The following is a 24511-nucleotide window of genomic DNA, read 5'->3' on the forward strand; positions in this document are numbered from 1 at the left end:
TATGCTGAAGAAGCAGTTGTTGGAGATTTTGAGCTGATGAGTAACACTGATGAATGTTTTAAAGGATCACTGTGACTACCTTCTTGAGAGTAGATTATATTGAGGCAAAAGCAGGGAGAAATTAGGAGAATATTGGAATTATCCAGGTGAGAAATGATGGTGGCTTAGTGTAGGGAGGTATTAATAGAGGTGATGAGAAGTGGTTAAATTAAGGATATATTTTTAAGGTAGAGCCACATGCTTTTCTGATGGATTGCATGTGGGATATGAAAGAAAGGAGTCAAAGATGATTTTACGGCTTCTGGCCTGAAAACTGGAAGAATGGAATTGCCATTTACTGGTAAGGTGATTTCTTAGGGAAAAGTGGGTTTGAGGAGGAAAATGGGGAGTTTTAATTAGTAAATTTATTTATTAATTTATTTTTTATTTTTATTTATTTATTTTGGGTTGTGTTGGGTATTTGTTGTGGTGTGCGGGCTTCTCATTGTGGTGGCTTCTCTTGTTGTGGAGCACGGGCTCTAGGTGCACGGGCTTCAGTAGTTGCAGCACGTGGGCTTCAGTAGTTGTGGTGCATGGGCTCAGTAGTTGTGGCTCACAGGCTTTGTTGCTCCACAGCATGTGGGGTCTGCCCAGACCAGGGATCGAACCCATGTCCCCTGCATTGGCAGGAGGATTCTTAACCACTGCGCCACCAAGAAAGTGTGGGAGTTTTAATTTAGATATGTTAATTAGAGATGCCTATTAGATTTCCAAGTAGAGATGTTGAAAGGGCAGCTGGGGAATTCCCTGGTGGTCCCATGGTTAGGACTCTGCCTTCTCATTACCAAAGACCCGGGTTCAATCCCTGGTCAGGGAATTAAGATCCCACAAGCTGCGTGGTGCGCCCAAAAAAAAAAAAAAAGAAAGAAAAGAAAGAAAGAGCAGCTGGATATACAACTCCAGAGTTGAGGGAAGAAGTCCAAGCTGGAGATAAAAATGTGGATGTCACTGGGTATTTAAAGCTGTGAGTCTAACTGAGATCACTTAAGGAGTCAAAGTCTAGGCAGAGAAGAGAAGTAATCCAAGGACTGAGTTCTGAAGCTCTCCAGCATTTAGAGATGGGAAAGATGAGGAGGAACTACTAAAGGAGGCTGAGAAAGAACAGCCAGTGAGGTATCCTGGAAGACAACTGAAGAAAGTGTTTCTGGGAAGGAATTATGAACTCTGGCAAATGTTGGTGATTGGGAGGGGTCAGTTAAGGACTGAAAATGACCATTGGATATAACAAGGGGGAATGACCTTGTCAAAAACAGTTTTGGGACTTCCCTGGCGGTCCAGTGATTAAGACTCCACACTTCCACTGCAGGGGGCACGGGTTCGATCCCTGATCAGGGAACTAAGATCCCACATGCTGCATGGCATGGCAAAAAAAAACAAAACCAATTTTGGTAGATTGGTGGGAGAAAGCCTGAATGACGTGGATTAAGAGAAAATAAAAGGAAAAGGAACTGGTGACTGTCAGTATAGACAACTCTTTTAAGAAACTGCTCTTACAAACTGATAAATGGAGGAGGTGGGTGTGGGATCAAGGGGATTTTTTTTTTTTTAATTTATTTTTGGCTGTGTTGGGTCTTCGGTTCGTGCGAGGGCTTTCTCTAGTTGCGGCAAGCGGGGGCCACTCTTCATCGCGGTGCGGGGACCGCTCTTCATCACGGTGCGCGGGCCTTTCACTATCGCGGCCCCTCCCGTTGCGGGGCACAGGCTCCAGACGCGCAGGCTCAGTCGTTGTGGCTCACGGGCCCAGCTGCTCCGTGGCATGTGGGATCTTCCCAGACCAGGGCTCGAACCCGTGTCCCCTGCATTAGCAGGCAGATTCTCAACCACTGCGCCACCAGGGAAGCCCCCCAAGGGGATTTTTGAGATAGCACGTTCAAATACTGACAAGAGTGATTCAGTAGAGAGGAAAATAGATGATGTAGAAGAGAGAATTAGTGGAGGGATGCCTATGCAAGAGGACAGGATGTAGAACATAGGTGGAGAGGTTGGGTTGGTCTTCACTGGTACCTAGTTCATCCATAGTAGCAGAAGATGAAATGGAGTACATGGGGCCAGTGACAGGAATGTGTGGTAGTGTGGTGGTGGAAGCTTGTGGGAATTCTCTTCTGGCTCCTTGCGGAATTTTTTCAGTGAAATACTTAACAAGGTCCTTGTGGGGAAAGTAATACCGGACGTTTGAAAAGAAAGGAGAAGATATTAAACAGGCATCTAGGAGAGGGAGCACACCAGGAAACTGTATTGTGGCTGCCCGGCAATATTAAGGGTTCACGTGAGTAGACATGAATTTCAAGTGTGACAGTGAGGCTTCCCTAGTGGCGCAGCGGTTGAGAATCCGCCTGCCAATGCAGGGGATACGGGTTTGATCCCTGGTCCGGGAAGATCCCACATGCTGCAGAGCAACTAAGCCTGTGTGCCACAACTACTGAGCCTGTGCTCTAGAGCCCGTGAGCCACAACTACTCAGCCCGTGTGCCGCAACTACTGAAGCCCACGCGCCTAGAGCCCATGCTCTACAACGAGAGAAGCCATCGCAATGAGAAGCCCACGCGCTGCAACAAAGAGTAGCCCCTGCTCACCGCAACTAGAGAAAGCCCACACGCAGCAGCAAAGACCCAACACACCCAAAAAAAAAAAAAAAAAAAAAAGTGTGACAGTGAGCATAGCTCTGTATTTTTCTCTGGTCACATTCAGTGGTGTGGGTGCTGGTGTGGAACAGGTGGTTGGAGAAACTGGTGGACATTTCTGGGGACAGCTTTTTAAAGAACCCAGACCTACTAGGTGTTAACAAGCCTTCCTATTAGTGCATACTCTGTTGGTCTAACACAGTGAAATTTCTTAACTCAGTCTGATTCCTGTTATGTCTCATTTAATTTCTTTTAGATCCTAGGATTTTAAGTGTGTGTTGGTTTGCATGGTTGCTGCTATTTACTATGTATTTGACTGTGTACATTCCTGTCTCAGGTTGATCTTCACTCGAAAGGGGGTACTCCGAGTGGAGGGGTTTCTGAGTCCCCAGCAAAGTGACCCTGATGCCATGAACCTGTGGATTCCCTCTTCCTCCCTAGCAGAAGGAATAGACCTAGAAACCTCAAAATACATTCTTGCCAACGTTGGAGACCAGTTCTGCCAGCTTGTGATGTCCGAGAAGGAGGCCATGATGATGGTGGAGCCGCACCGTAAGGCACCCTCTTACTTGTCTTCCAGTCAGTTCTAGGTGGAAGCTCATTTTCTTTTGCTTAAAGGGAGGTGTGGAAGGAGTGGCAGGTGGCATTTTCTATGAATGAAGTAAGACCAATAAAACTTCTCTTTGTAGTAAACTAAATAGCTGAAGTCATACCTGTATCCAGTAGTCCTCATTCTTTTAGTCTTTGGCAGTTAACAAACTAAAAATTCCTTCCCTGTTTGTCTTTCATTGTTGTAGCACAGTTGCCATAATTTACATTTTGATCCCTGTTTGAGTTTGATTCACGCTGAATATTTTCAGTTTGCTTTGAACTAATTTGTGTTAGTATGTGATACTTGATGGTTTGTGAATAGATGAAGTGCTACTGGTTGTTGTGTTTCATACCTAGAACCCACATTATTCAGACATTTATGATATTTCCATGTCTATGAGATACTATACCCTATTTCTAGACCAAGGAATATTGTACTATGAAATTATGCCCTACACTTTAAGAGAAGAATCCTCTTGTTTCAAAATTCCTGAAATTGAAAATTTTACAGTATCTTAAATGACAACATGTGGCATTCATTCTCATTGACACTTGTTCAGAAATATTAGAAATTCCATGTATTTTGTTTCTCTTACAATTATAGAAATACAGACTTCATGAACCTTTGAGTTTAATTGCTAGACAAAACACTTGAGTAGAAATCAGTGGGTCTGGGATCTTTTGCTGTTGCTCAGGATGGTCAGTGCCAACAGTATTCCTCTTCCTTTTTCCACCAGAGAAAGTGGCATGGAAGCGAGCAGTGCGTGGTGTACGGGAGATGTGTGATGTATGTGAAACAACTCTCTTCAACATCCACTGGGTTTGTCGCAAATGCGGATTTGGGGTCTGCCTTGACTGTTACAGGCTCAGGAAAAGCCGACCACGCAGTGGTGAGCAAATATTGTCCTGTGTAGTTCTAAAGGTAAACTGTCAGTGGAGGTGTGGACTTCGAAATTGAAGCAGAAATGGGTTTGCGCCTCCTCTTTAGCTGTTTAGCTTCATTTATGTTTTGTCACATTGTGAGGTCTTAAAATTGCCAATACTCCAGCCTAACTGGAAAGGTTAAAACAAGCCAAGAAGAGTAAATCTTCATCTTCCCTGGTTTTTTTTTTTTAATAACATCTTTTTTTGAGATATAATTCATATGCTGTAAAATTCACCCTTTTAAAATGTACAGTTCAAAGGTTTTTAGTATATTCTCAAGGTTATATGTCATCACCATAGTATAGTATATTCTCAAGGTTATATAGTAATTTCGTTTTCATTGTTCCAAAAAGAAACTTCACAGCCATTAGCAGTCACTCCCCATTCCTCCCCCTCCTTAGGCCTTGGTGACCACTAATCTACTTACTATCTATATAGATTTGCCTATTCTGTACATGTCATATAAATGGAATCATACAATATTTGGCCTTCTGTGACTGGCCTCTTTAACTTAGCATACTGTTTCAAAGTTTCATCCATGTTATAGCACCTAATTCATTCCTTTGTATTGCCAGGTAATATTCCATTGTATGATATACTACATTTTCTTCATCCATTCATAAGTCAATGGACATTTAGGTTGTTTCTACTTTGGGCTGTTATGAATAATGCCACTAGGAACATTTGTGTACAAGTTTTTGTGTGAACATATGTTTTCATTTTTTTTGAGGATATACCTAGTAGTGGAACTGATGGGGCATATGGCAGTTCTATTTTTAACCCTTTCAGAAACTGCCAAACTGTATTCCAAAGTAGCTGCACCATTTTATAATTCCACCAGCAATGTACGAGGATTCCAGTTTTTCTACATCCTTGTCAACACTTGTTATTAAATGTCTTTAATTGTAGCCATCATAGTGGCTATGAAGTAGTATATCATTGTGTGTGTGTGTGTGTGTGTGTGTGTTTTAATAAATTTATTTATTTATTTATTTATTTATGGCTGCATTGGGTCTTCATTGCTGCACACGGGCTTTCTCTAGTTGCGGTGAGTGGGGGCTACTCTTTGTTGTGGTGCACGGGCTTCTCATTGCGGTGGCTTCTCTTGTTGCGGAGCATGGGCTCTAGGCGCACAGGCTTCAGTAGTTGTGGAGCGCGGGCTTCAGTAGTTGTGACTCGTGGGCTCTGGAGCACAGGCTCAGTAGTTGCAGCGCACGGGATTAGTTGCTCTGTGGCATGTGGAATCTTCCCAGACCAGAGCTCGAACCCGTGTCCCCTGCATTGGCAGGCGATTCTTAACCACTGCACCACCAGGGAGGTCCCTCATTGTGTGGTTTTGACTTGCATTTCCCAGATGACTACTGATGTTGAGCATCTTTTCATACGCTTATTGGCCCTATGTTTATCTTCTTTGGAAAAATGTCTATTCAAATCCTTTGCTTCACTTTGTTTTTGCTTTACCTTATTGCCCACCAAGAATCCTCCTTGGCCCTTGACTTCCTCATTCTTCCCTCTTCTAAGATACAGTGTAACCATTGTAACAGTGGTTTTAGAGCTTAGGCTACTGGGATCTGAATCCTACTTGCACACATTATTATACCAACTATGATCTTGGGCTAGCTACTTAACCCCTCAAAACCTCAGTTTCCTTGTCTATAAAACAAAGATAATATGAGTATGTCCCTCACAGCATTGTTTTGAGGATTAAATGAGATGACGTATGTAAAGTGGTTAACACAGGGCCTGACATCCACTAGGTTCTACATGTTAATGGAGCTAAGATCTTCCATTTTTGCCCATGAAAGATTAACTTCTGCACAAATTGCCCTCCTGCCATAAACAACAAGAAAACCAGACAAAATATATGAAACCACAATTTCAGATATTAGACAACAGGCAGTTTGAGTCTGTGTTCCCTAAGAAAAGGGAAGAAATAAGGTGAATCTTACAGTCGCCCCAGTTTACTGCTTGGAGGCAGTTTCCATCCTGTACCACAGGGAAAGGTAACTAATATAGAGTTTAGCAGTCTCATGAGTTGAGACAGAGATCAGAATCTGTGAAGAATAAGGTAGTGTACTGAAGAGGTTACAGCTACACAGAGAGAACACCAGAGATCTGTGGAGAAATCGTCTAAATTTTTTTTGTCTTATAGTGATCTGCACATGCATAAGATGAAACTTTTCTCAAGGCAGTCAACTGAGTAGTATACAGAACTGACAGTTTGTATTCCCACCAGCCAGAGTGGAGAGACACTGGATAGAGTTCAAAAGAGTCACACCCTTAGTAGTAAGACTAATGTTGTCCCAGAATACAGGCTGCTCTGGACCTGCCATAATGAAGTGTAAAGCAAGCCTTGGAAGGATCAAATTCATCTACAAGTTACTTAGTTATATGCCACACTAAAACCAAACATTCTTTAAAGGATTACAACAAAATCCAGTACTCTGAACATAAAACTCACAAAGCTCTGCATTCAGTGAAGAATGATCAGGTATACAGAAAAGCAGAATAATATGACCAATAATCTGGAAAAAAGAAAAAAAAAAACTATCTGTAGAACAAATCCAGAAATGACAGGAGTGATGGAATTATTGTACAAGGACCTAAAACAGCTATTATAAAACTTTTAAATATGCTTGGACATAAAGGAAAACACAATGAGAAAAACAGAAGACATGTAACAGACCCAAATGAAACTTCTTGAGATGAAAAATATCTCCCCACAAAAATTACACTAGGTGGCAGATTAGATACTCCAGAAGAAACAGTGAGCTTGAAGACAGCAATAGAAACTATAAAAGCTAAGCACAGAGAGAAGAAAGAAATTTATAAGTTGAAGAGTGGATTGTTGAACTACAGGATATATTGGGCAGTCTCCAAAACTTATAAATGGAGTTCCAGAAAGAGAAAGGGCAGGAGGGCAGAGACAGAAAAAATATTTGAACAAGTAAAGCCAAAAATTTTCCAAATTTGATGAAAAAGCTATAACACCACAAATCCAACAATAACCCTCAAACAGAAAATACGTTAAGAAAACCACACCGGGGCTTCCCTGGTGGCGCAGTGGTTAAGAATCACCTGGTAATGCAGGGGACACGGGTTTGAGCCCTGGTCCAGGAAGATCCCACATGCCGCGGAGCAACTAAGCCCGTGCGCCACAACTACTGAGCCTGTGCTCTAGAGCCCACGAGCCACACTACTGAGCCCGCGTGCCACAACTACTGAAGCCCACGTGCCTAGACCCCGTGCTCCACAGCAAGAGAAGCCACCACAATGAGAAGCCACCACGATGAGAAGCCCATGCACCGCAACGAAGAGTAGCCCCCATTCACCGCAACTAGAGAAAGCCCCGCACAGCAACAAGGACCCAACTCAGCCAAAAATAAATAGATAGACAGATAGATAGATAAATTTATTCATAAAAAAAAAAGAAAAGAAAACCACACCAGGGGCTTCCCTGGTGGCGCAGTGGTTAAGAATCCGCCTGCCAATGCAGGGAACATGGGTTTGAGCCCTGGTCCGGGAAGATCCCACATGCCGTGGAGCAACTATGCCCGTGTGCCACAGCTTTCAAGCCTGTGCTCTAGAGCCCGCGAGCTACAACTACTGAGCCCATGCACCACAACTACTGAAGCCCATGCACCTAGAGCCCGTGCTCTGCAACAAGCAAAGCCACCACAATGAGAAGCCTGCACACCGCAATGAAGAGTAGCCCCCGCTCGCCACAACTAGAGCAAGCCTGTGCACGGTAACAAAGACCCAATGCAGGCAAAAATAAATAAAAATAATAAATAAATTAAAAGAAAACCACACCAAAGCACATCATAATCACTTACCGAAAAACAGTGATAAAGAGAAAAGCTGAAAAGCACCAGATGAAAAAAGGCACATTATGTAATAAAGATAAGAATGATAGCTAACTTGTCAGAAACCTGTACACCAGAGACAATGGAACAGTATTTTAAGGTGCTGAAAACAAACCTATTAACCTAGAATTCATACCAGTGAAAATATCTTTCAAGAGTGAAATAGTTTTTCAGACGTGGAAAAAGTGATAGAATTCATCACCAGCAGATCCATGCTACAAAGTTAAAGGTAGTTACTCAGGCAGAAGAAAATGATACAATGTGGAAATTTGGATTTACACAAAGGAGTGAAGAATATCCTACGTGGTAAATATGCAGGTACATATAAAAGACTTTTTTTCTTAATCTTTTAAAAAGATAATTGTTTAAAGCAAAAGTAGTAACAGTGTATTGTGGGGTTTATAATTTAAGTAAAACTAAAATATGTAATAACAGCACAAAGGAAAGGAGGGGAAAATGGAAGTATTGTTTTGTAAGGGTCTTAACACTGTGAAGTGTTACAGCATTTGAAGACAGACTGTGATAAGTTAAAGATACTGCAAACTCTAAAACAAACCAAAAAAATTAAGAGATATAGCCACTAAGCCAAAAACGGAAACAAAATCATATTATAAAAAGTAATTAATTCAAAAGGAGGAAAAATGAAACCAAAAAATGGTACAAATAAACAGATATACAGTATATCTTGTATTCAGATTTCTTGGAGTGGATAGCACAATTACCAAAAAAAAAGCCTAAGAAGGTTTTTTGGGGGCATGATAAAGAAAAGTTGAAACACTGAACTAGGTATAGATAGGGACATCTTATATAATGTGAAAGACTGTATTTTTCCCCCTAGGATCAGGTACAAAGCAAGGATGTCCACTCTTCACAACTTCTATTCAACATTGAACTGGAGTTACTAGTCAGCATGAAGAAATAAAAGACAAGGAAAAGCATAATAATAATAATAATAAAAGGCACATAGCTTGGAAAGAAATAAAATGGTTTTTATTCTCAGATGACATGATCATCTATATAGAAAATCCCAAGAAATCTACAGTAAAGCTACCAGAACTAATAAATGAGTTTAGCAAGACTGCAGGATACAAAGTCAACATAACAAAATTCAGTTCTATTTCTGTATGATGTCAGTGAACAATTAGGGATAGATTTAGCAAATGTGTAAAAGACACATGTACTGAAGACTACAACATATTGCTAAGAGAAATTAAATGCTAAATAAATGGAGAGATGTACTGTATTCACGGATAGAAGATTGAATATTAAGATGTCAGTTCTTCCAAATTGATCTGTAATTAAGTGCAATTCCAATCAAAATCCCAATAGGCCTTTTTGTAGAAATTGACGAGTTGTTTCTAAAATTTATATGAAATACAAAGGACCTAGAATAACCAAAATTTTGAAAAAGAAGAATGAAGTTGGAGGATTTATACTACTTCATTTTAAGACTTTGTATAAAGCTACAGTAATCAAGACACTATGGTTAGTACAACAGAACAGAGTCTAGAAGTAAACCCACTCATATATATTCAACTGATTAGCTGCAAAGGTGCCAAGGTAATTGAATGGGAAAAGATAGTCCTTTCACAAATGGTACTGAAATAACTGTATATACATATTCAAATAATCAAATGAACTATTTTTATTCACATTATATACAAAAAATTAACTCTAGTAAATCATAGACCTAAACATAAAAGTTAAAACTCTAAAACCTCTAGGAAAAAAATAGAAGACCTTTGTGTCCTTGGGTTACATAAATATTTCTTAGATAAGACACAAAAAACAAAAGAAAAATTAATATCATCAAATTTGAAAACTGTCTTCAAAAGACATTAAGTAAATGAAAAGGCAAGCCACATAGTGGGAGAAAAGATTCACTGATCACATATTTGCTAAAGAACTTGCATTTATAATAAAGACCTCTTAAAACTCAATAACACGACAAAAAAACCAGTTGTTTTTTTTAAATTGTTTTTTATTATAAATTTATTTATTTATTTTTGGCTGCTTTGTGTCTTCATTGCTGCGCATGGGCTTTCTTTTTAGTTGCAGTGAGTGGGGGCTACTGTTCTTTGCAGTGCACGTGCTTCTCTTTGCGGTGGCTTCTCTTTGTTGCAGAGCACGGGTTCTAGGCATGCGGGCTTCAGTAGTTGTGGCAGGCAGGCTCAGTAGTTGTGGCTCACGGGTGCTAGGGCGCAGGCTCAGTAGTTGTGGCTCACGGGCGCTAGGGCGCAGGCTCAGTAGTTGTGGCACTTGGGCTTAGTTGCTCCACGGCATGTGGGAGCTTTCTGGACCAGGGATCAAACCCCTGTCCCCTGCATTGGCAGGCAGATTCTTAACCACTGCCACCAGGGAAGTCCCTACTTTTTAAATTTATTTATTTTTGGCTGCATTGGGTCTTTGTTGCTGCTCTCAGGCTTTCTCTAGCTGCGGAGAGCGGGGGCTACTCTTCGTTGCGGTGCGCGGGCTTCTCATGCGGTGGCTTCTCTTGTTGCGGAGCACAGGCTCTAGGTACGCGGGCTTCAGTAGCTGTGGCACGCGGGCTCAGTAGTTGTGGTGCATGGGCTTAGTTGCTCTGCAGCATGTGGGATCTTCCCGGACCAGGGCTCAAACTCGTGTCCCCTGCATTGGCAGGTGGATTCTTAACCACTGCGCCACCAGGGAAGTCCCCACCAAAACCCAGTTTTTAAATGGGCAAAATATTTGAACAGATATCAAAGAAGATAGATCAATGGAAAATAATCACATGGGAAAAAACTATCATTACTTACTAGGGAAATGCAAATTAAAACCGTAATGAGAAACCACCAACCCCACTAGGATGGCTAAAATTTTTAAAACTGAGAGTACAAAAGTGCTGTCAAGGATATGGAGCAACTAAAACTTACTAAACATTGCTGATAGTAATGCAATTTGGTACCATCACTTTGGAAAACAGTATAGCCATTTCTTTATAAGTTTAGACATAAACTAGCATTCCACTTCTAGGTATTTCCAAGAGAAATGAAAATATGTCCACACAAAGGCTTGTACTTGAATGTTTGTAGCACTTTATTCATAATAGCCAATAATGGGAAACAATCCAACTATTTACCAGCTGATAAGTGGGTAAACACAATAAGGTACATCCATACTATGGAACAGCACTCAGACATAAAAAGATATGAATTACTGATAAATCCAACAATATGGATGAATCTCAAAATCACTGCTAAATGAAAGAAGCCCAACACAAATGACAAATGACATACCATATGTTTCCAGTGATATGAAATTCTAGAAGAAGCAAAACTTTAGTGTTAGAAAGTTGGTCATTGGTGGCCAGGGGTTGAGGAAAGGGTATTGACTGTAAAGGGCTGAAGGGAACTTCAGGAAGGGATAGAAAAGTTCTAAATCCTGAATGTAGTACTGTTTCTACAACTATATACATTTGTCTAAATTCATTGAAGTGTACACTTTAAATTGTTGAATTAATTTTATGTAAATTGCACCTCAGTGTAGCAGTATTTTTAAAAGTTAGCTGTTATCTTCTTTGACCCATGAAAAAATTGGCCTATAAAGTCTGAAACTCTGACTTACTGAGAGAGATACATCTTGTGACCCTCATAAAATAAGTAAAGTCATTTCATTTCTGTTTCAGAGACAGAAGAGATAGGTGATGAAGAGGTTTTCTCCTGGTTGAAGTGTGCAAAGGGACAGTCCCATGAACCAGAGAATCTCATGCCCACACAGATCATCCCTGGCACAGGTAAAGGAATTCCTTTTTTAGATTCGGTGGGGGAAAAAAGATGTTTTTAATTGAGCTATAATTTACACACCATAATATTTGGTAAAATGGTTTATCTCAGCTTGACTCTTTTTAAGCCTCACTAGATTTCCCTGAGAATTTGAATCTTCAGAAATGTTAGATTGTATGCAGCCACTGCACCCACTTTGCCTCACCTTTCTGGGTGGAGGGGTTGGTTGCTTTTCAGATGTCATTTTACATTCCTATGGTCGGCAGGACCAGAATAGAAAAAGTCAGTCCGGGAATTCCCTGGTGGTCCAGTGGTTAGGACGCTGTGCTCTCACTGCCGAGGGCCCGGGTTCAGTCCCTGGTCGGGGAACTAAGATCTCACAAGCCGTGTGGCCCAGCAAAAAAAAAAAAGAAAGAAAGAAAAAGCCAGTCCCCTGGCTTCCAGAAAGACCTTTGGTTCTAGGTTTATAAAAATCCAGCTGAAGCTAATCAAAGCTCTTGAATCCATGAAGAAGGCAGCTTAACAGTAGGAATGAATGGTCATGTGGCAGCTTACTTCATTGATTCCTCCAGATAGTCTGTTTCCAGCTTCCACACTTCCATTAACATACACACACTGAAGTTGGTGAATCCTCTGCCTATATTCTTCTCCACTTTGGGGAGCCACCCCCTGGATCTTTATAACCCAGTGCATCAGAGCAGAAGACCTCCCTGAGTGCAGTGGTCAGATGCCTGCTCCCTGCTGATCTAAGCATTGGTTAAATGTTTGTGTAAAGTTTACATTGGTCTATTTTTTTTTTAGGTATAACTTACAGTAAATCTCAAGTATACAATTCAAAATGTTTACATACGCTTGAACAATAGGGAATCTACCCCTAGAGTTTCTGCTAAAGGACACCTTGTTAACGTTTACTAGAGGAGGGAGGGAGTGTAGCTTAGTGGTTAAGCGTGCACAGAACTTTAGTGCTAGATAGACCTGGGTTAAAGTCTCGGTACTTTCATTTACCAACTTTATGTACTTAAGCAAATAACCTAACTTCTCTGAGTCTCAGTTTCATCATCAAAAATTGAGGGTACAAGCTGCTACCTCACTGAAATGTGGTAAAGCTTGAGAGAGATAATGTAAATAAGGTCTTTAGCACAATACCTGACACATACAATTATTCTAAGGTTAATTGTTATTTTTTTTCCAGCTCTTTACAATATTGGAGACATGGTACATGCTGCCCGGGGCAAGTGGGGAATTAAAGCAAACTGCCCTTGTATTAGCCGGCAGAACAAATCTGTGTTGAGACCTGCTGTCACTAATGGGATGTCACAGGTAAAGTGGTGTGTATAGGTACAACTGAGAGAAACTCAAGTTCTTTGTACCAGGAAGTGCCTCATTTTCACCTCTGTTGTCCCAGGCTACTGTCACATTCCTGGGGAATTAGGGGATGGGGAGGCCTGTCTAAAGAGAGCCCCAGAAGTTACTCAAGGGATTTAAATTCCCCCTGACTGGTATGAGTTCTCTTCATGTGTCTTTAAAACCAATTCAGGCTTGTTTGATAAATAGCACAAAGAGATTCTTTGCATCTTGTCAAGATTTGTACCTCAGGTTCCTTGTGTAGGTGAAGAGTACAGAAAAGGTCACTAGGAATACATTCCTATCGTGTGCGTGGTCACTGCCTTGTCATGTTAGGTACTGAGGAAAGAAATATGAATATTAGCCTGCTGATCTGGGATCATTCTACCCTGAAAGCAGTCCTAAGCCTTCACAGAGAGGCAGTGATTTTCTCATTGCTCTGTCAGAAGTGGAGGTCATTCTGGTGTGATGGTGACTATTTTGAATAAGAGGCTATTTAAAAAAAAAGAAAAAGAACGCACACATACCTCTTACATTCGGAGGGCTTTCCAGGAATGCTACACATGATCAATAAGAGGTACAGGGATTAATGCTGAGAGATCTCAAAATATCTTTTCAGTAGAGTTGACATATTAGAGCAAATCATCTGGAAAATTCAATAATAGAATAATAACCATTTTATTGAGCATTTATGTGTGCCAGGCACTATGCTGAGCTCTTTGCATATATCAGTACTATCTCATTTAATCCTCGGAACAGCTCTATGCGGTCAAGTTCTAATCACCAATTTGCCAGTGCAGAATTTGAGCCTCGGGCATGCCAAACAAAAACGCTGTTTTATTTTCAAGTCTTGTTCACTGCTCTTTCCACAGAACCTAGCATAGTTTCTGTCACATTGTAGGACTCAACAAATATATGTTAAATTAATGAATGAGTGAAATAGCAGTTTATGGGACAGTTGCTTTCCCAGACCTGTTTAGTGTCAGCTGTCATTACTATTTGCATTGTATTTTTTCTACACAAGGACAACACTTTAACCATGTTGGCGTTCTGTGCTATAGCTTCCTAGCATAAACCCTAGTGCCTCTTCTGGAAATGAAACCACCTTCTCAGGTGGAGGAGGAACTGCGTCGGTAACACAACCAGAGACTGACCATGTTGCCAAAGCCGACAGTACTGACATCAGATCTGACGAGCCTCTGAAAGCAGACAGTTCGGCGTCAAATAGCAATAGTGAGCTAAAAGCCATCAGGCCCCCTTGCCCTGACACAGGCCCACCTTCCTCTGCCCTGCACTGGTTGGCGGATTTAGCAACTCAGAAGGCTAAGGAAGAAACAAAAGGTGAGATTAACACAAGCCTCTGCCCTGCCTGTGGGTGGAACACTTGAGTTATTCTGGGATTCTTCAGACTCACACATTACCATCCACATTTTTGAAACGTGCCACTTGCTTTCTCTGGCTGATCATGTAAAATGAGGGAATCTCTTTCCACTTCTTTCTAGAAGTGGAGCTTTTTAAAAAAGGCACATGCCTGGGTTCTACCCCAAACCTCTTTAGTCAGAATCGATATAAGATTTTTAACAAGCTTCCCAAATGGCCCTGATAGCCAGTATTACTAGCCAGGAGGGCTAGACTTGTTTTTCAGTGGGCACAAGAATCACCTGGGGAATCGTTAAAAATGCAGATTCCTGTACCCCACCAGAACTATTAAGTGAAAATCTCTTGGAGTAAGACCAAGAATCTCCATTTTTAACAAGCACTCCAGGTAATTCTAATACAAGTATTCTGGAGACCCACTTGAAGAAACACTGTCTTAGAAAGTGAGGGAGACGAAAGATGGATGGGAACAAAAGGAAGTTTGAAATCCAGGTCTGGAAAAGAAAGGAAGAAGTAGGAGAGCTTCTCCTTGGCCATGAGACCTGCCATAGTCATAGCTCATCAGGCTTGGCCCAGACAAACCGTACGTAGTTTGGGGGGCAAGGGAGGGGAAAGTCTTTCCTCTTTCCCACTTGGCTGATTTTTAGGAGTCAGTTGCCTGCTGGGTATTCCTTGTGCCTAATGCTATTCCTGGTTATGTTCTTACAGAAGCAGGGTCCCTGAGGTCGGTGCTCAGTAAAGAGTCTCATTCACCCTTTGGGCTGGACTCATTCAACTCCACTGCAAAGGTCTCTCCGTTGACTCCAAAGCTTTTTAACAGTCTGTTACTGGGTCCCACTGCCTCCAACAACAAAACTGAAGGCTCTAGCCTTCGAGACCTCCTCCACTCCGGGCCCGGAAAGCTTCCTCAAACCCCCTTGGACACAGGCATACCCTTCCCCCCGGTCTTCTCTACATCCTCAGCAGTAAGTGTCCTCTCTACAACTCTAGCCTTTGCTGCTTTTCCATGAAAGAACCATCAGAGATCTGATAACTGGGTTAGAGGGTATATGACTGACTTGTGTCCTTCACATTATCAGGCCAGCTGACAAGATCTTTCTTTATATTAAGTTTTGGGAATGTTTGAGATCCTTTTAAGTAGTAAACCTTTTGTGCCATGTTAGGAAGTCAGTAGAAATTGAGACTGAAGTTTTTCAATCATCAGCAGAAATCACTTTATTTTCTTGACAATAACAGACATTAAATTTTTTTTAAACGTAGGCAGTACATTCATATTGTACTCTCTTGGGTATCTAATAGACGCTTCAAACCTAACACCTCTAAAACCACACTCCTGTTCTTCTGCCTGTGAGCCTGCATTTCCTTTATTTTTTGCTTCTCTTGGTCAGTGGCTTCCAATTGCTTGGCCAAAAATCTTGGAGTCTTTTGGGACTCCCCTCTCACATTTCGTATCTAATCTGTTAGCATAACCTTTCAGTTTGATTATCAGAATGTATTCAGAGTGCACCCATTTCTCATCAGCTCCACTGCTTCCTCTCTAGTCTGAGTCAACATCCTCTCTTGCCTGAATTTTTGTAGTAAACTCCTTACAGGTCCTCTGTATTTCTTCCCTTTCTACACAGAGCAGCTAGAGTGGTCCTTTTAAGATATGTCACATCATATCACCTCTGCCTAAAATCTTTCAAGGGCTTCCAATTTCATAATAAAAGCAGAGTCCTTTCAGTGGACTATAACGTTCCAGCCCTCTCTTCCCCTCACTTCCCTGACTTCAACTACCACTCTCCCTCTTGTTCACTCTGCTCTGGCCACACCCACCTTCTTGCTGTTTCTTGAACATGGGCAGGCATGCTCTCTCTTCAGAGCCTTTGCACTTGTCTTTTTCTCCACCGAGAACTCTCTTTTCCATGTCACAACATGGCCTGCTTCTTAATCAACTTCCTCTCCTCCCTCCTGAAATGTCACATCTTCAGTAAGCCTTCTTCTTAGATCACCCTTTTTAAAAGTCCATTCTACTCCCATCCTCCACTCATATCTGTTACCTCTGCACTTTTTTTTTAAATTAATTAATTTATTTATTTTTGGCTGCGTTGGGTCTTCGTTGCTGCGCGCGGGCTTTCTCTAGTTGCAGCGAGTGGGGGCTACTCCTCCTTGCGGTGCGCAGGCTTCTCATTGCAGTGGCTTCTCTTGTTGCAGAGCACGGGCTCTAGGCACGTGGGCTTCAGTAGTTGTGGCACCTGGGCTCAGTAGTTGTGGCTCACGGGTTCTAGAGCGCAGGCTCAGTAGTTATGGCACACGGGCTTAGTTGCTCCGCGGCATGTGGGATCTTCCCGGGCCAGGGCTCAAACCTGTGTCCCCTGCATTGGCAGGCAGATTCTTAACTGGTGAGCCACCAAGGAAGCCCTGCACTTACTTTTTCCATAGCACTTATTACCATCTGACTTGCTGTGTTTTATTTATTTTCTGCTTCACCTCCACTTAAAGGCATTTTTGTCTGTTTTTTTGTTTTTTTTGGCTTTTTTGTGCTGCACAGCTTTCAGGATCTTAGTTCCCCAACCAGGGATCAAACCCAGGTCCCCAGCAGTGGAAGCAGAGTCCTAACCACTAGACTGCCTGGGAATTCCCCATTTTTGTCTGTTTTATTCATTACTATATCCCTAGTGGCACAATGTTTGATACATAAGTATTTAGTAAGCATTTACTAAATTCAAAACGTACAAAATTTAAATTTTAAAAATACAGTGAAAAGTCTCCTTCCCGCTGTTGCCTCCCTTTTTGTAGGTGACCATTGTTTCATGATTGTCCTTTCAGTGATAATAAAATATGTATATAGTTCCCCCCCCTTTTTACACAGATGTTTTTATACATTGCTTTTGTATTTTCAGTTTATATATTTCAGAGATCATTTCAAACAAGTACACAAATATGTTTCTCATTCTATTTTATGACTAATGACTGAAATTTGATGAACTGTGGGTGGTTGAGCCTTGTACAATGTGGGTTATTTGTTTCTCTTTTGGATAAATGACCAAAAAAATTACTTTGAGCTCTGTCTTATTTGTACTGCTCCAACTCCCAGTTCTCCTTTTTCTTTTTAAATTTTCCCAGGATGTTATATGATTACATATACTCTGTAGAGATCATGATTAGTGATACTTCAGACATTGTGTTATCAAGTTTACAAAAGCCCTCCCCTTCCTTCACTTCTGTGACCTTAGGTATGTCACTTTCATCTCTGGGCCTGAGCTTTCCCGCCAGCTGAAACAAATGAGAGATTCTTGGTAGGGGACGGATTGGGGAGTAGAAGACTGCTTTCAGAATATACAGTTCTCTTGGGTACTCTGGTACAACTGTTTATTGGGGTACACTCCCTGGTAAAAAAAAAATCACTGCCTTGATAAGTCACCTCAGTTACTTAATTGAAGTATATCCCTTGGGCATGCTGGCCAAAAAAAAATGTGTAACCCTCAAAATAAATGATCTTTCTCACTCAGTTACAGCATTTTGTGATCCCTGCAGTCTACGTGCATATGCTTAAAACGGGGCTGAATGCTGAAGATATTTCTTAGGTCTCAAATCTCCTGCAGTAGAGGGGGCCTTTCTGTACTTTTTTTTCATAAATATAAAGCAAAATATGAAGGCTAGGGAAATGTAAGATAGTGACTTAACAGGCTCCCCCCTCCAACTACAAAAGACTTTACAATAACTTTTATGAAATTTAATCAGGTAGATCAGAACTCCGTGTGAATATAACTGTGAGACTGTTTTTGAATACTCTACTGGTGGTGCCTCAGTCATACTAACCTGATGGGTTTGTGTCTGGCAGGGAGTGAAGAACAAGGCCAGCCTACCCAACTTCCTTGACCACATCATTGCCTCAGTGGTAGAAAATAAGAAAACCTCAGATGCTGCAAAGCGGGCCTGTAACTTGACTGATACCCAAAAGGAAGTGAAGGAGATGGTGATGGGGTTAAATGTGCTGGACCCCCATACCTCTCACTCCTGGCTCTGTGATGGAAGACTTCTGTGTCTCCATGACCCCAGCAACAAAAACAATTGGAAGATCTTCCGGGAGTGTTGGAAACAAGGCCAGGTAAGCAAGAATAAGCAGATCCCAGGGTCGGCTGTCTGCCTGCCCACTATAGCTACCAGGATAGTTTCAATTCTCTCTGGGAGACACTTTGCCAAGGAGATTTAGACATATACTAAGTTTGTTGTAGACAGCCTTGCTACTTCAAGTTTTCTTGGATTTTTAAAAGTCAGAAGATTCCTAAAAATACATTGTGGATCTTTTTATTTCTCAGCTGTGTAACTCTGTGTTCTTAAAAGGGCAGTTGAAATTCCTGTGAGGTTGTGATCTGGCATTAATGACACCTTTAGAGGAAAATCCGTAAGTGTGATATGGGGTGAGGCAAAAATGGGTGGAAGTGGGTGGTACTCTTCTAGGTAAATGTTTCAAGACCATACAGGTCTGTGTGATAGTGCGATAACACTTCCTGATTTTTATACATTAGCAGGTGTGAGGAAGGGGGAGGTTGTAGAATTGTCTGGATAGTTTTTTATTCGAGATGTGAGGACGTATTCTCAGAGTTTGCATTTGTCAGCTTTTCATCCTCTCACCTCAAAATAGTGGTAGATACCAGGGCAGCAGAAGTGATTTTTGTGGAATGCGCCCCCACCCCCCACCCCACCCCCCGCAGTGAGAATCAAGTGTAATAACAGAGTAGAAGTGTTTTCATTTTCTGTAGCTGACATTGTTGAAATCCATAGATTCTGAAACTGGGAGGGAATAATAAATCATTGTGGAGAAGAGGTTGTCCCCAGGAAACCCTCCTATTCTGTCCCTTAGCCCTGAGCTAAGTATTTCCTAAGTGGCTCTGATTGAGATACTTTTGTTTCCACAGCCAGTGCTGGTATCAGGGGTACATAAAAAACTCAAGTCTGAACTCTGGAAGCCAGAAGCCTTTAGCCAGGAATTTGGAGACCAGGATGTGGACTTGGTGAACTGCAGGAACTGTGCTATAATTTCCGATGTGAAAGTTCGGGATTTCTGGGATGGCTTCGAGATCATATGCAGTAAGTAGCTTTGATATCTGGTTCAGTAAAAGCAGACTGCAAAATAAGCATCTATATGCCCAGCCCTACCGCTGAAATAACAAATTACATCCTCTTAACAGGAGGAACATTCTATCCAGGTGCCAACCAGGTAGCTCTCATGGCAATCACATGGCTCCCAGAGCATACCTGGACTTAAGCACATGATCACATGGGATGTGTGGAGCACTTTCACTTTGAGATGGAAAAATTTATCATGTACTAAAGCAGTGGCTGAGGAAAACAAAGCCCACCTTATCCATTATGGCGGTTTAGAAGTCTGAAAATAAGAGTTTAGTCTTCTAAACCCTTTAGTCACTGGAGAATCAGGCAGCAGCCAACCCAGCAGATATTTGTAGGAGTGCTTTCTGTCTTCCAGAGCGATTAAGGTCAGAAGATGGGCAGCCAATGGTGCTCAAACTCAAGGACTGGCCTCCTGGGGAAGATTTTCGGGACATGATGCCAACAAGGTTAGTGAACTACAGTGAGTCGTCTTGAGAGACTTGTGCTTTGCTGAAGCTGTCACAAAGTAATCACAGAAAAGTGAACTCCACCTCTTTTCCTTTTTCCCGTATAACAAGCTAAGTCATCTTTCATGCTTTTTTTTTATAGGTTTGAAGATCTGATGGAGAACCTTCCTCTGCCAGAATATACCAAACGAGATGGCAGACTCAATCTAGCCTCTAGGCTACCCAGCTACTTTGTAAGGCCCGATTTGGGCCCCAAGATGTACAATGCCTACGGTATGAGGGAGAGGCCATAATTGACCTTTTTGGACACTACTGTTTCCATTTCACCTATAGAGGGAGATTTGTAGTCAGGATCATGTGTAGAGATGATAGAGGGCAAAGTGACAGGCGCTGAAGAAGTTGACAGTATCCAGGATGGTTTAGAATATGTTTGCTTTTGTCATTGATTTGCATAATAGCCCTTTGGGCCCAGTACTGTATATGTATGTATGTGTGTATATATATATACACACACACACACAGTAGTTAGAAAGTTTCCTCTTAAAGGTTCCATCCAAGGGACTTCCCTGGCAGTCCAGTGCTTAAGACACTGTGTTTCCACTGCAGGGGGTGAGGGTTCTAACCCTGGTCAGGGAACTAAGATCCTGCATGCCGCACAGCACGACCAAAGATCCTTAGCTTTTAAGAGGCTTGATAAGATAAGAGTGAACACGTCTGAGTACCATGCTACCCAGCCAGCTCTTTGTGAAGTCACAGTAATGTCCTAAATCACTGTGAAAGCCAAGCTTCATTTGAGTGTCCATAATGCCCATATCTGTTTTGCTTTTGAAGGAGAGATCATTTAGGAGGGTGGAATTGGATCAATGGCCAAAGCTAATGATAGTGTCAGCTGAGCTCGAAATCAGTTTTAAAACACTAGAAAAGAGACAAGGAGAATTATTTATTGATAAATAGATATACGTCATTCTCCCATTGTTCCACATTTAAGAACATCGTCGAGTATGTTTTCACTTGTAGGGTCTATATGGATTCTTCAGAATATTGCCCTTTCAGGAATTCCCTAGCGGTCCAGTGGTTAGGACTCCACGCTTTCACTGCCAAGGGCGCAGGTTCAATCCCTGTCCCTGGTGAGGGAACTAAGATCCTGCAAGCCTTGCGGCGCGGCCAAAAAAGAAAAACAACAACAACAGAATATTGCCCTTTCACCTTGCATATCTTCCTTTTACCTTCAGGCTTGATAACAGCAGAGGACAGAAGAGTTGGCACAACAAATCTTCACTTAGATGTGTCTGATGCAGTTAATGTGATGGTGTATGTTGGGATCCCCATCGGGGAGGGTGCTCATGATGAAGGTACGATTTCTAGGACCCAGTGCTTCAGCAGGGTGAGGTTTAGCCTCAGGAGTAAAATGGTGTGTCTTTCTCCTCAGTCAGGGCCAGTGGGTTTTTCTTAACTCTCTGCCAGGCATGATGCATAGTAGGTGCCCAGACAAAGGGGTGATTGCAGCAGAGAAGAGTGGTACTTGTGTATCTTTGACCAGAGTTATTCCCTCTCTGGGAATGCTGCCCTTTAACACTGAGTATGTAACATCACAAAGAGGAATAAAGAAGAAAGGGCAAACTGGCCTACTTGGTCCATCACCCAGTTCAGCTGTGGGGTAATAATAGGTGATAAAGCCAGGTCATTTGCCCAGAGATGAAGCATAAAAGTGATATTTTGCTGCATTGCACTCTCCGCTATCTCGGTGTAGAATTAATGTGTGTTAATTATGGAAGTTTTAGAAAACAAAATTTTAAAGAAGAAAACTCAAAATCTCCAAGTTCAGGGATAATCAATATCATTACTTTGGTATATTTCTTGCCACACATTTGCTTTTGATGCTACGCATCTGCACATATTTCCATTAGGCTGTCATTTAAAGGGTCATAACAGACAAGAATTAGAAGCCAAGCCTCTTAACTTGCCAGAGAAGCTTTACTCTTCATGGCCTTAAATCCACAGAATCCTAGAGTTTGAAGAGGTCTTGAGAAAGTATACAGTCCACCTACTTACAGCAGGAAATAACCTGCAATTTGAACATAAAATATGGCTACACAGTTTGAGCAGGAAATATGTTTTAAAGGAACACTATATCTCCAAAAAATGCTGAGTCTCTGTTAAGTATGGAAGATTAGGGTCGCTCTTCCCATGTGTAGGAAGCTTAGACCAATGTGAGTTTTGATTCTTTGATTCTACCTTATATCACTCCAGAGAGATAGGGAATACTAGAGACTAAACTTGTTTGAATTGGACATTTTGCTTCACTCAGAGGTAGTGAAATGGCTGGTTACATTGAAAAGTGTCACTTTGCTCTTTTCAGAGGTGCTCAAGACAATTGATGAGGGAGATGCTGATGAGGTGACAAAGCAAAGGATTCATGATGGAAAGGAGAAACCCGGTGCTTTGTGGCACATCTATGCAGCCAAGGATGCGGAGAAGATCCGGGAGCTGCTCCGAAAGGTATGTCCCTGGGTGGGCTCCCAGCTCAGAGACGAAGGGTCTGGGGATGCTGAGACAGCCTGCCTAGGGTTTCTCATGTGGAGTCCCTTGGCATTAAAAACCTGTGCCCTCTGTCAAAATGCCCCATAGGGCTGTCCACACTTAGAAGATATTGAATAAAGTAGAAACTTTGGCCCATCAGTGATGTTACTGCAGCAAGTTGGATTTATCCTGTTAATAATCTTTATGTATTTATTGATTTTTCCATCTTTGGGTTTTGATCATGGTTTCATGATCAGGTTGGAGAAGAGCAAGGCCAAGAGAATCCCCCTGATCATGATCCAATTCATGACCAAAGTTGGTACTTGGACCAGACCCTACGTAAGCGACTCTATGAGGAATATGGTGTGCAAGGCTGGGCCATTGTTCAGTTCCTGGGAGATGCCGTCTTCATACCTGCTGGAGCCCCACACCAGGTATGTTCCAACTTGGGGGTAGGGCTGGCTCCACAATTCCCATAGTTTCCTTATATGTGTTTCTTGCTAATCTGGCAATAGATATAAATGGCTGGGTTAGACTGATTGCTCTTCAAGTGCAACTTATTTTTTGATTTTTAATTTTCTTCCATGTAATTTTATTTATTTTTAAAATTTATTTATTTATTTATTTATTGGCTGCGTTGGGTTTTTGTTGCTGCGCGCGGGCTTTCTCTAGTTGTGGTGAGCGGGGGCTACTCTTCATTGTGGTGCACGAGCTTCTCATTGCGGTGCTTCTCTTGTTGCGGAGCACGGGCTCTAGGCACGCAGGCTTCAGTAGTTGTGGCATGCGGGCTCAGAAGTTATGGCTCACGGGCCCAGTTGTTCCGCGGCATGTGGGATCCTCTCGGACCAGGGCTCGAATCCGCGTCCCCTGCATTGGCAGATGGATTCTTAACCACTGCGCCACCAGGGGAGTCCCCCTTCCATGTAATTTTAAATGCTCATTTAAAGATTTTTAAATAAGGGAGACTATTAAAGAAAAGGTGAGTCTCTGTTCAGCTACCTATGCCATATCCCTTTTCAGTCCCCTTGTCCTGCCTTCTCCAGAAAGTAGCCTACTGTTAACAGTTTGGTGTATATTTTTCCGGATCCTTTTCTGTGCAGATACTAACATTTTCATCTATAAATGTATACTTATAGTCTTTCTGCATTTGTTGTCTTTATGAAAATGGAATATCATAAGTATTTCTAAACTGTTTTTTTAAACGATATGATGGACAGTTTCCACCTGTTGCTGACTAGAGAGTCAGGGCACCTAGTGCCTGATGTTTGCCTCTGTACTTTTCCTCTCCCAGGTGCACAATCTATACAGTTGCATAAAAGTAGCAGAAGACTTTGTATCTCCAGAACATGTAAAGCACTGTTTCCGCCTGACTCAGGAATTCAGGCATCTCTCTAACACTCATACAAACCATGAGGATAAACTGCAGGTAAAGAACTCCTTCTCCACCCCAACCCTGTCTTCTCATCTCCTACTAGGCTACATACACAGGAGGCACATTCTGCTTTCTGAGGGTATTACCTGGGCAGTATAACTGCAGAGAGATGATTAAGGGACCCATGTCTGGGGTATGGAGTCCTCCCTCCAGGAAGTATTTAATCAGTCCTCTTCAGGTTTGCTTTTAGAGAATATGAATCTTTTAACCTAATCACTTCCAGTGTGACAATCTTCTGTTTCTCTGCCTCTGGAAGATACAGTGTATCCGTGTTAGTAACTGACTAGACTGACTTCCTCAGTCAGGTGGGAAAAGCACTGTGGCAATGTGTTCTAAACCTCTTTCCCCGAAGCTGCTTCTCACAGCAAACTTTTGTGAAAACTCAATTCCTTAGAGCCCTGCTAGGGACTGTAATCCATGTCCCTAAGAGTTGTTTCCCACTTGTAGATCTAAGCTGGACAATCAGATTAGGTTTTCCTCTGCTCAGAAATGGA

The 24511-nt window shown here is 41.9% G+C and overlaps 1 protein-coding gene across 2 annotated transcripts in view; it reads left to right on the forward strand.

Moving 5' to 3' along the window:
- The window catches only part of KDM3B (lysine demethylase 3B), a 60122-nt gene that overhangs the window by 32832 nt on the left and 2779 nt on the right, over positions 1–24511 (forward strand). For both annotated transcript variants that reach the window (XM_007172224.2, XM_007172223.2), the window contains 14 exons: positions 2997–3211; positions 3988–4140; positions 11687–11794; positions 12976–13103; positions 14189–14468; positions 15213–15469; positions 18328–18594; positions 19406–19577; positions 19975–20065; positions 20208–20338; positions 21298–21417; positions 22425–22564; positions 22843–23019; positions 23877–24011. In XM_007172224.2, the coding sequence (XP_007172286.2) occupies positions 2997–3211; positions 3988–4140; positions 11687–11794; positions 12976–13103; positions 14189–14468; positions 15213–15469; positions 18328–18594; positions 19406–19577; positions 19975–20065; positions 20208–20338; positions 21298–21417; positions 22425–22564; positions 22843–23019; positions 23877–24011 (2374 nt within the window). The remainder of the gene's footprint in view (positions 1–2996; positions 3212–3987; positions 4141–11686; positions 11795–12975; positions 13104–14188; positions 14469–15212; positions 15470–18327; positions 18595–19405; positions 19578–19974; positions 20066–20207; positions 20339–21297; positions 21418–22424; positions 22565–22842; positions 23020–23876; positions 24012–24511) is intronic.

The sequence above is a fragment of the Balaenoptera acutorostrata genome, chromosome 2 (genome assembly GCF_949987535.1).
Source record: "Balaenoptera acutorostrata chromosome 2, mBalAcu1.1, whole genome shotgun sequence".
Taxonomy (NCBI): domain Eukaryota; kingdom Metazoa; phylum Chordata; class Mammalia; order Artiodactyla; family Balaenopteridae; genus Balaenoptera; species Balaenoptera acutorostrata.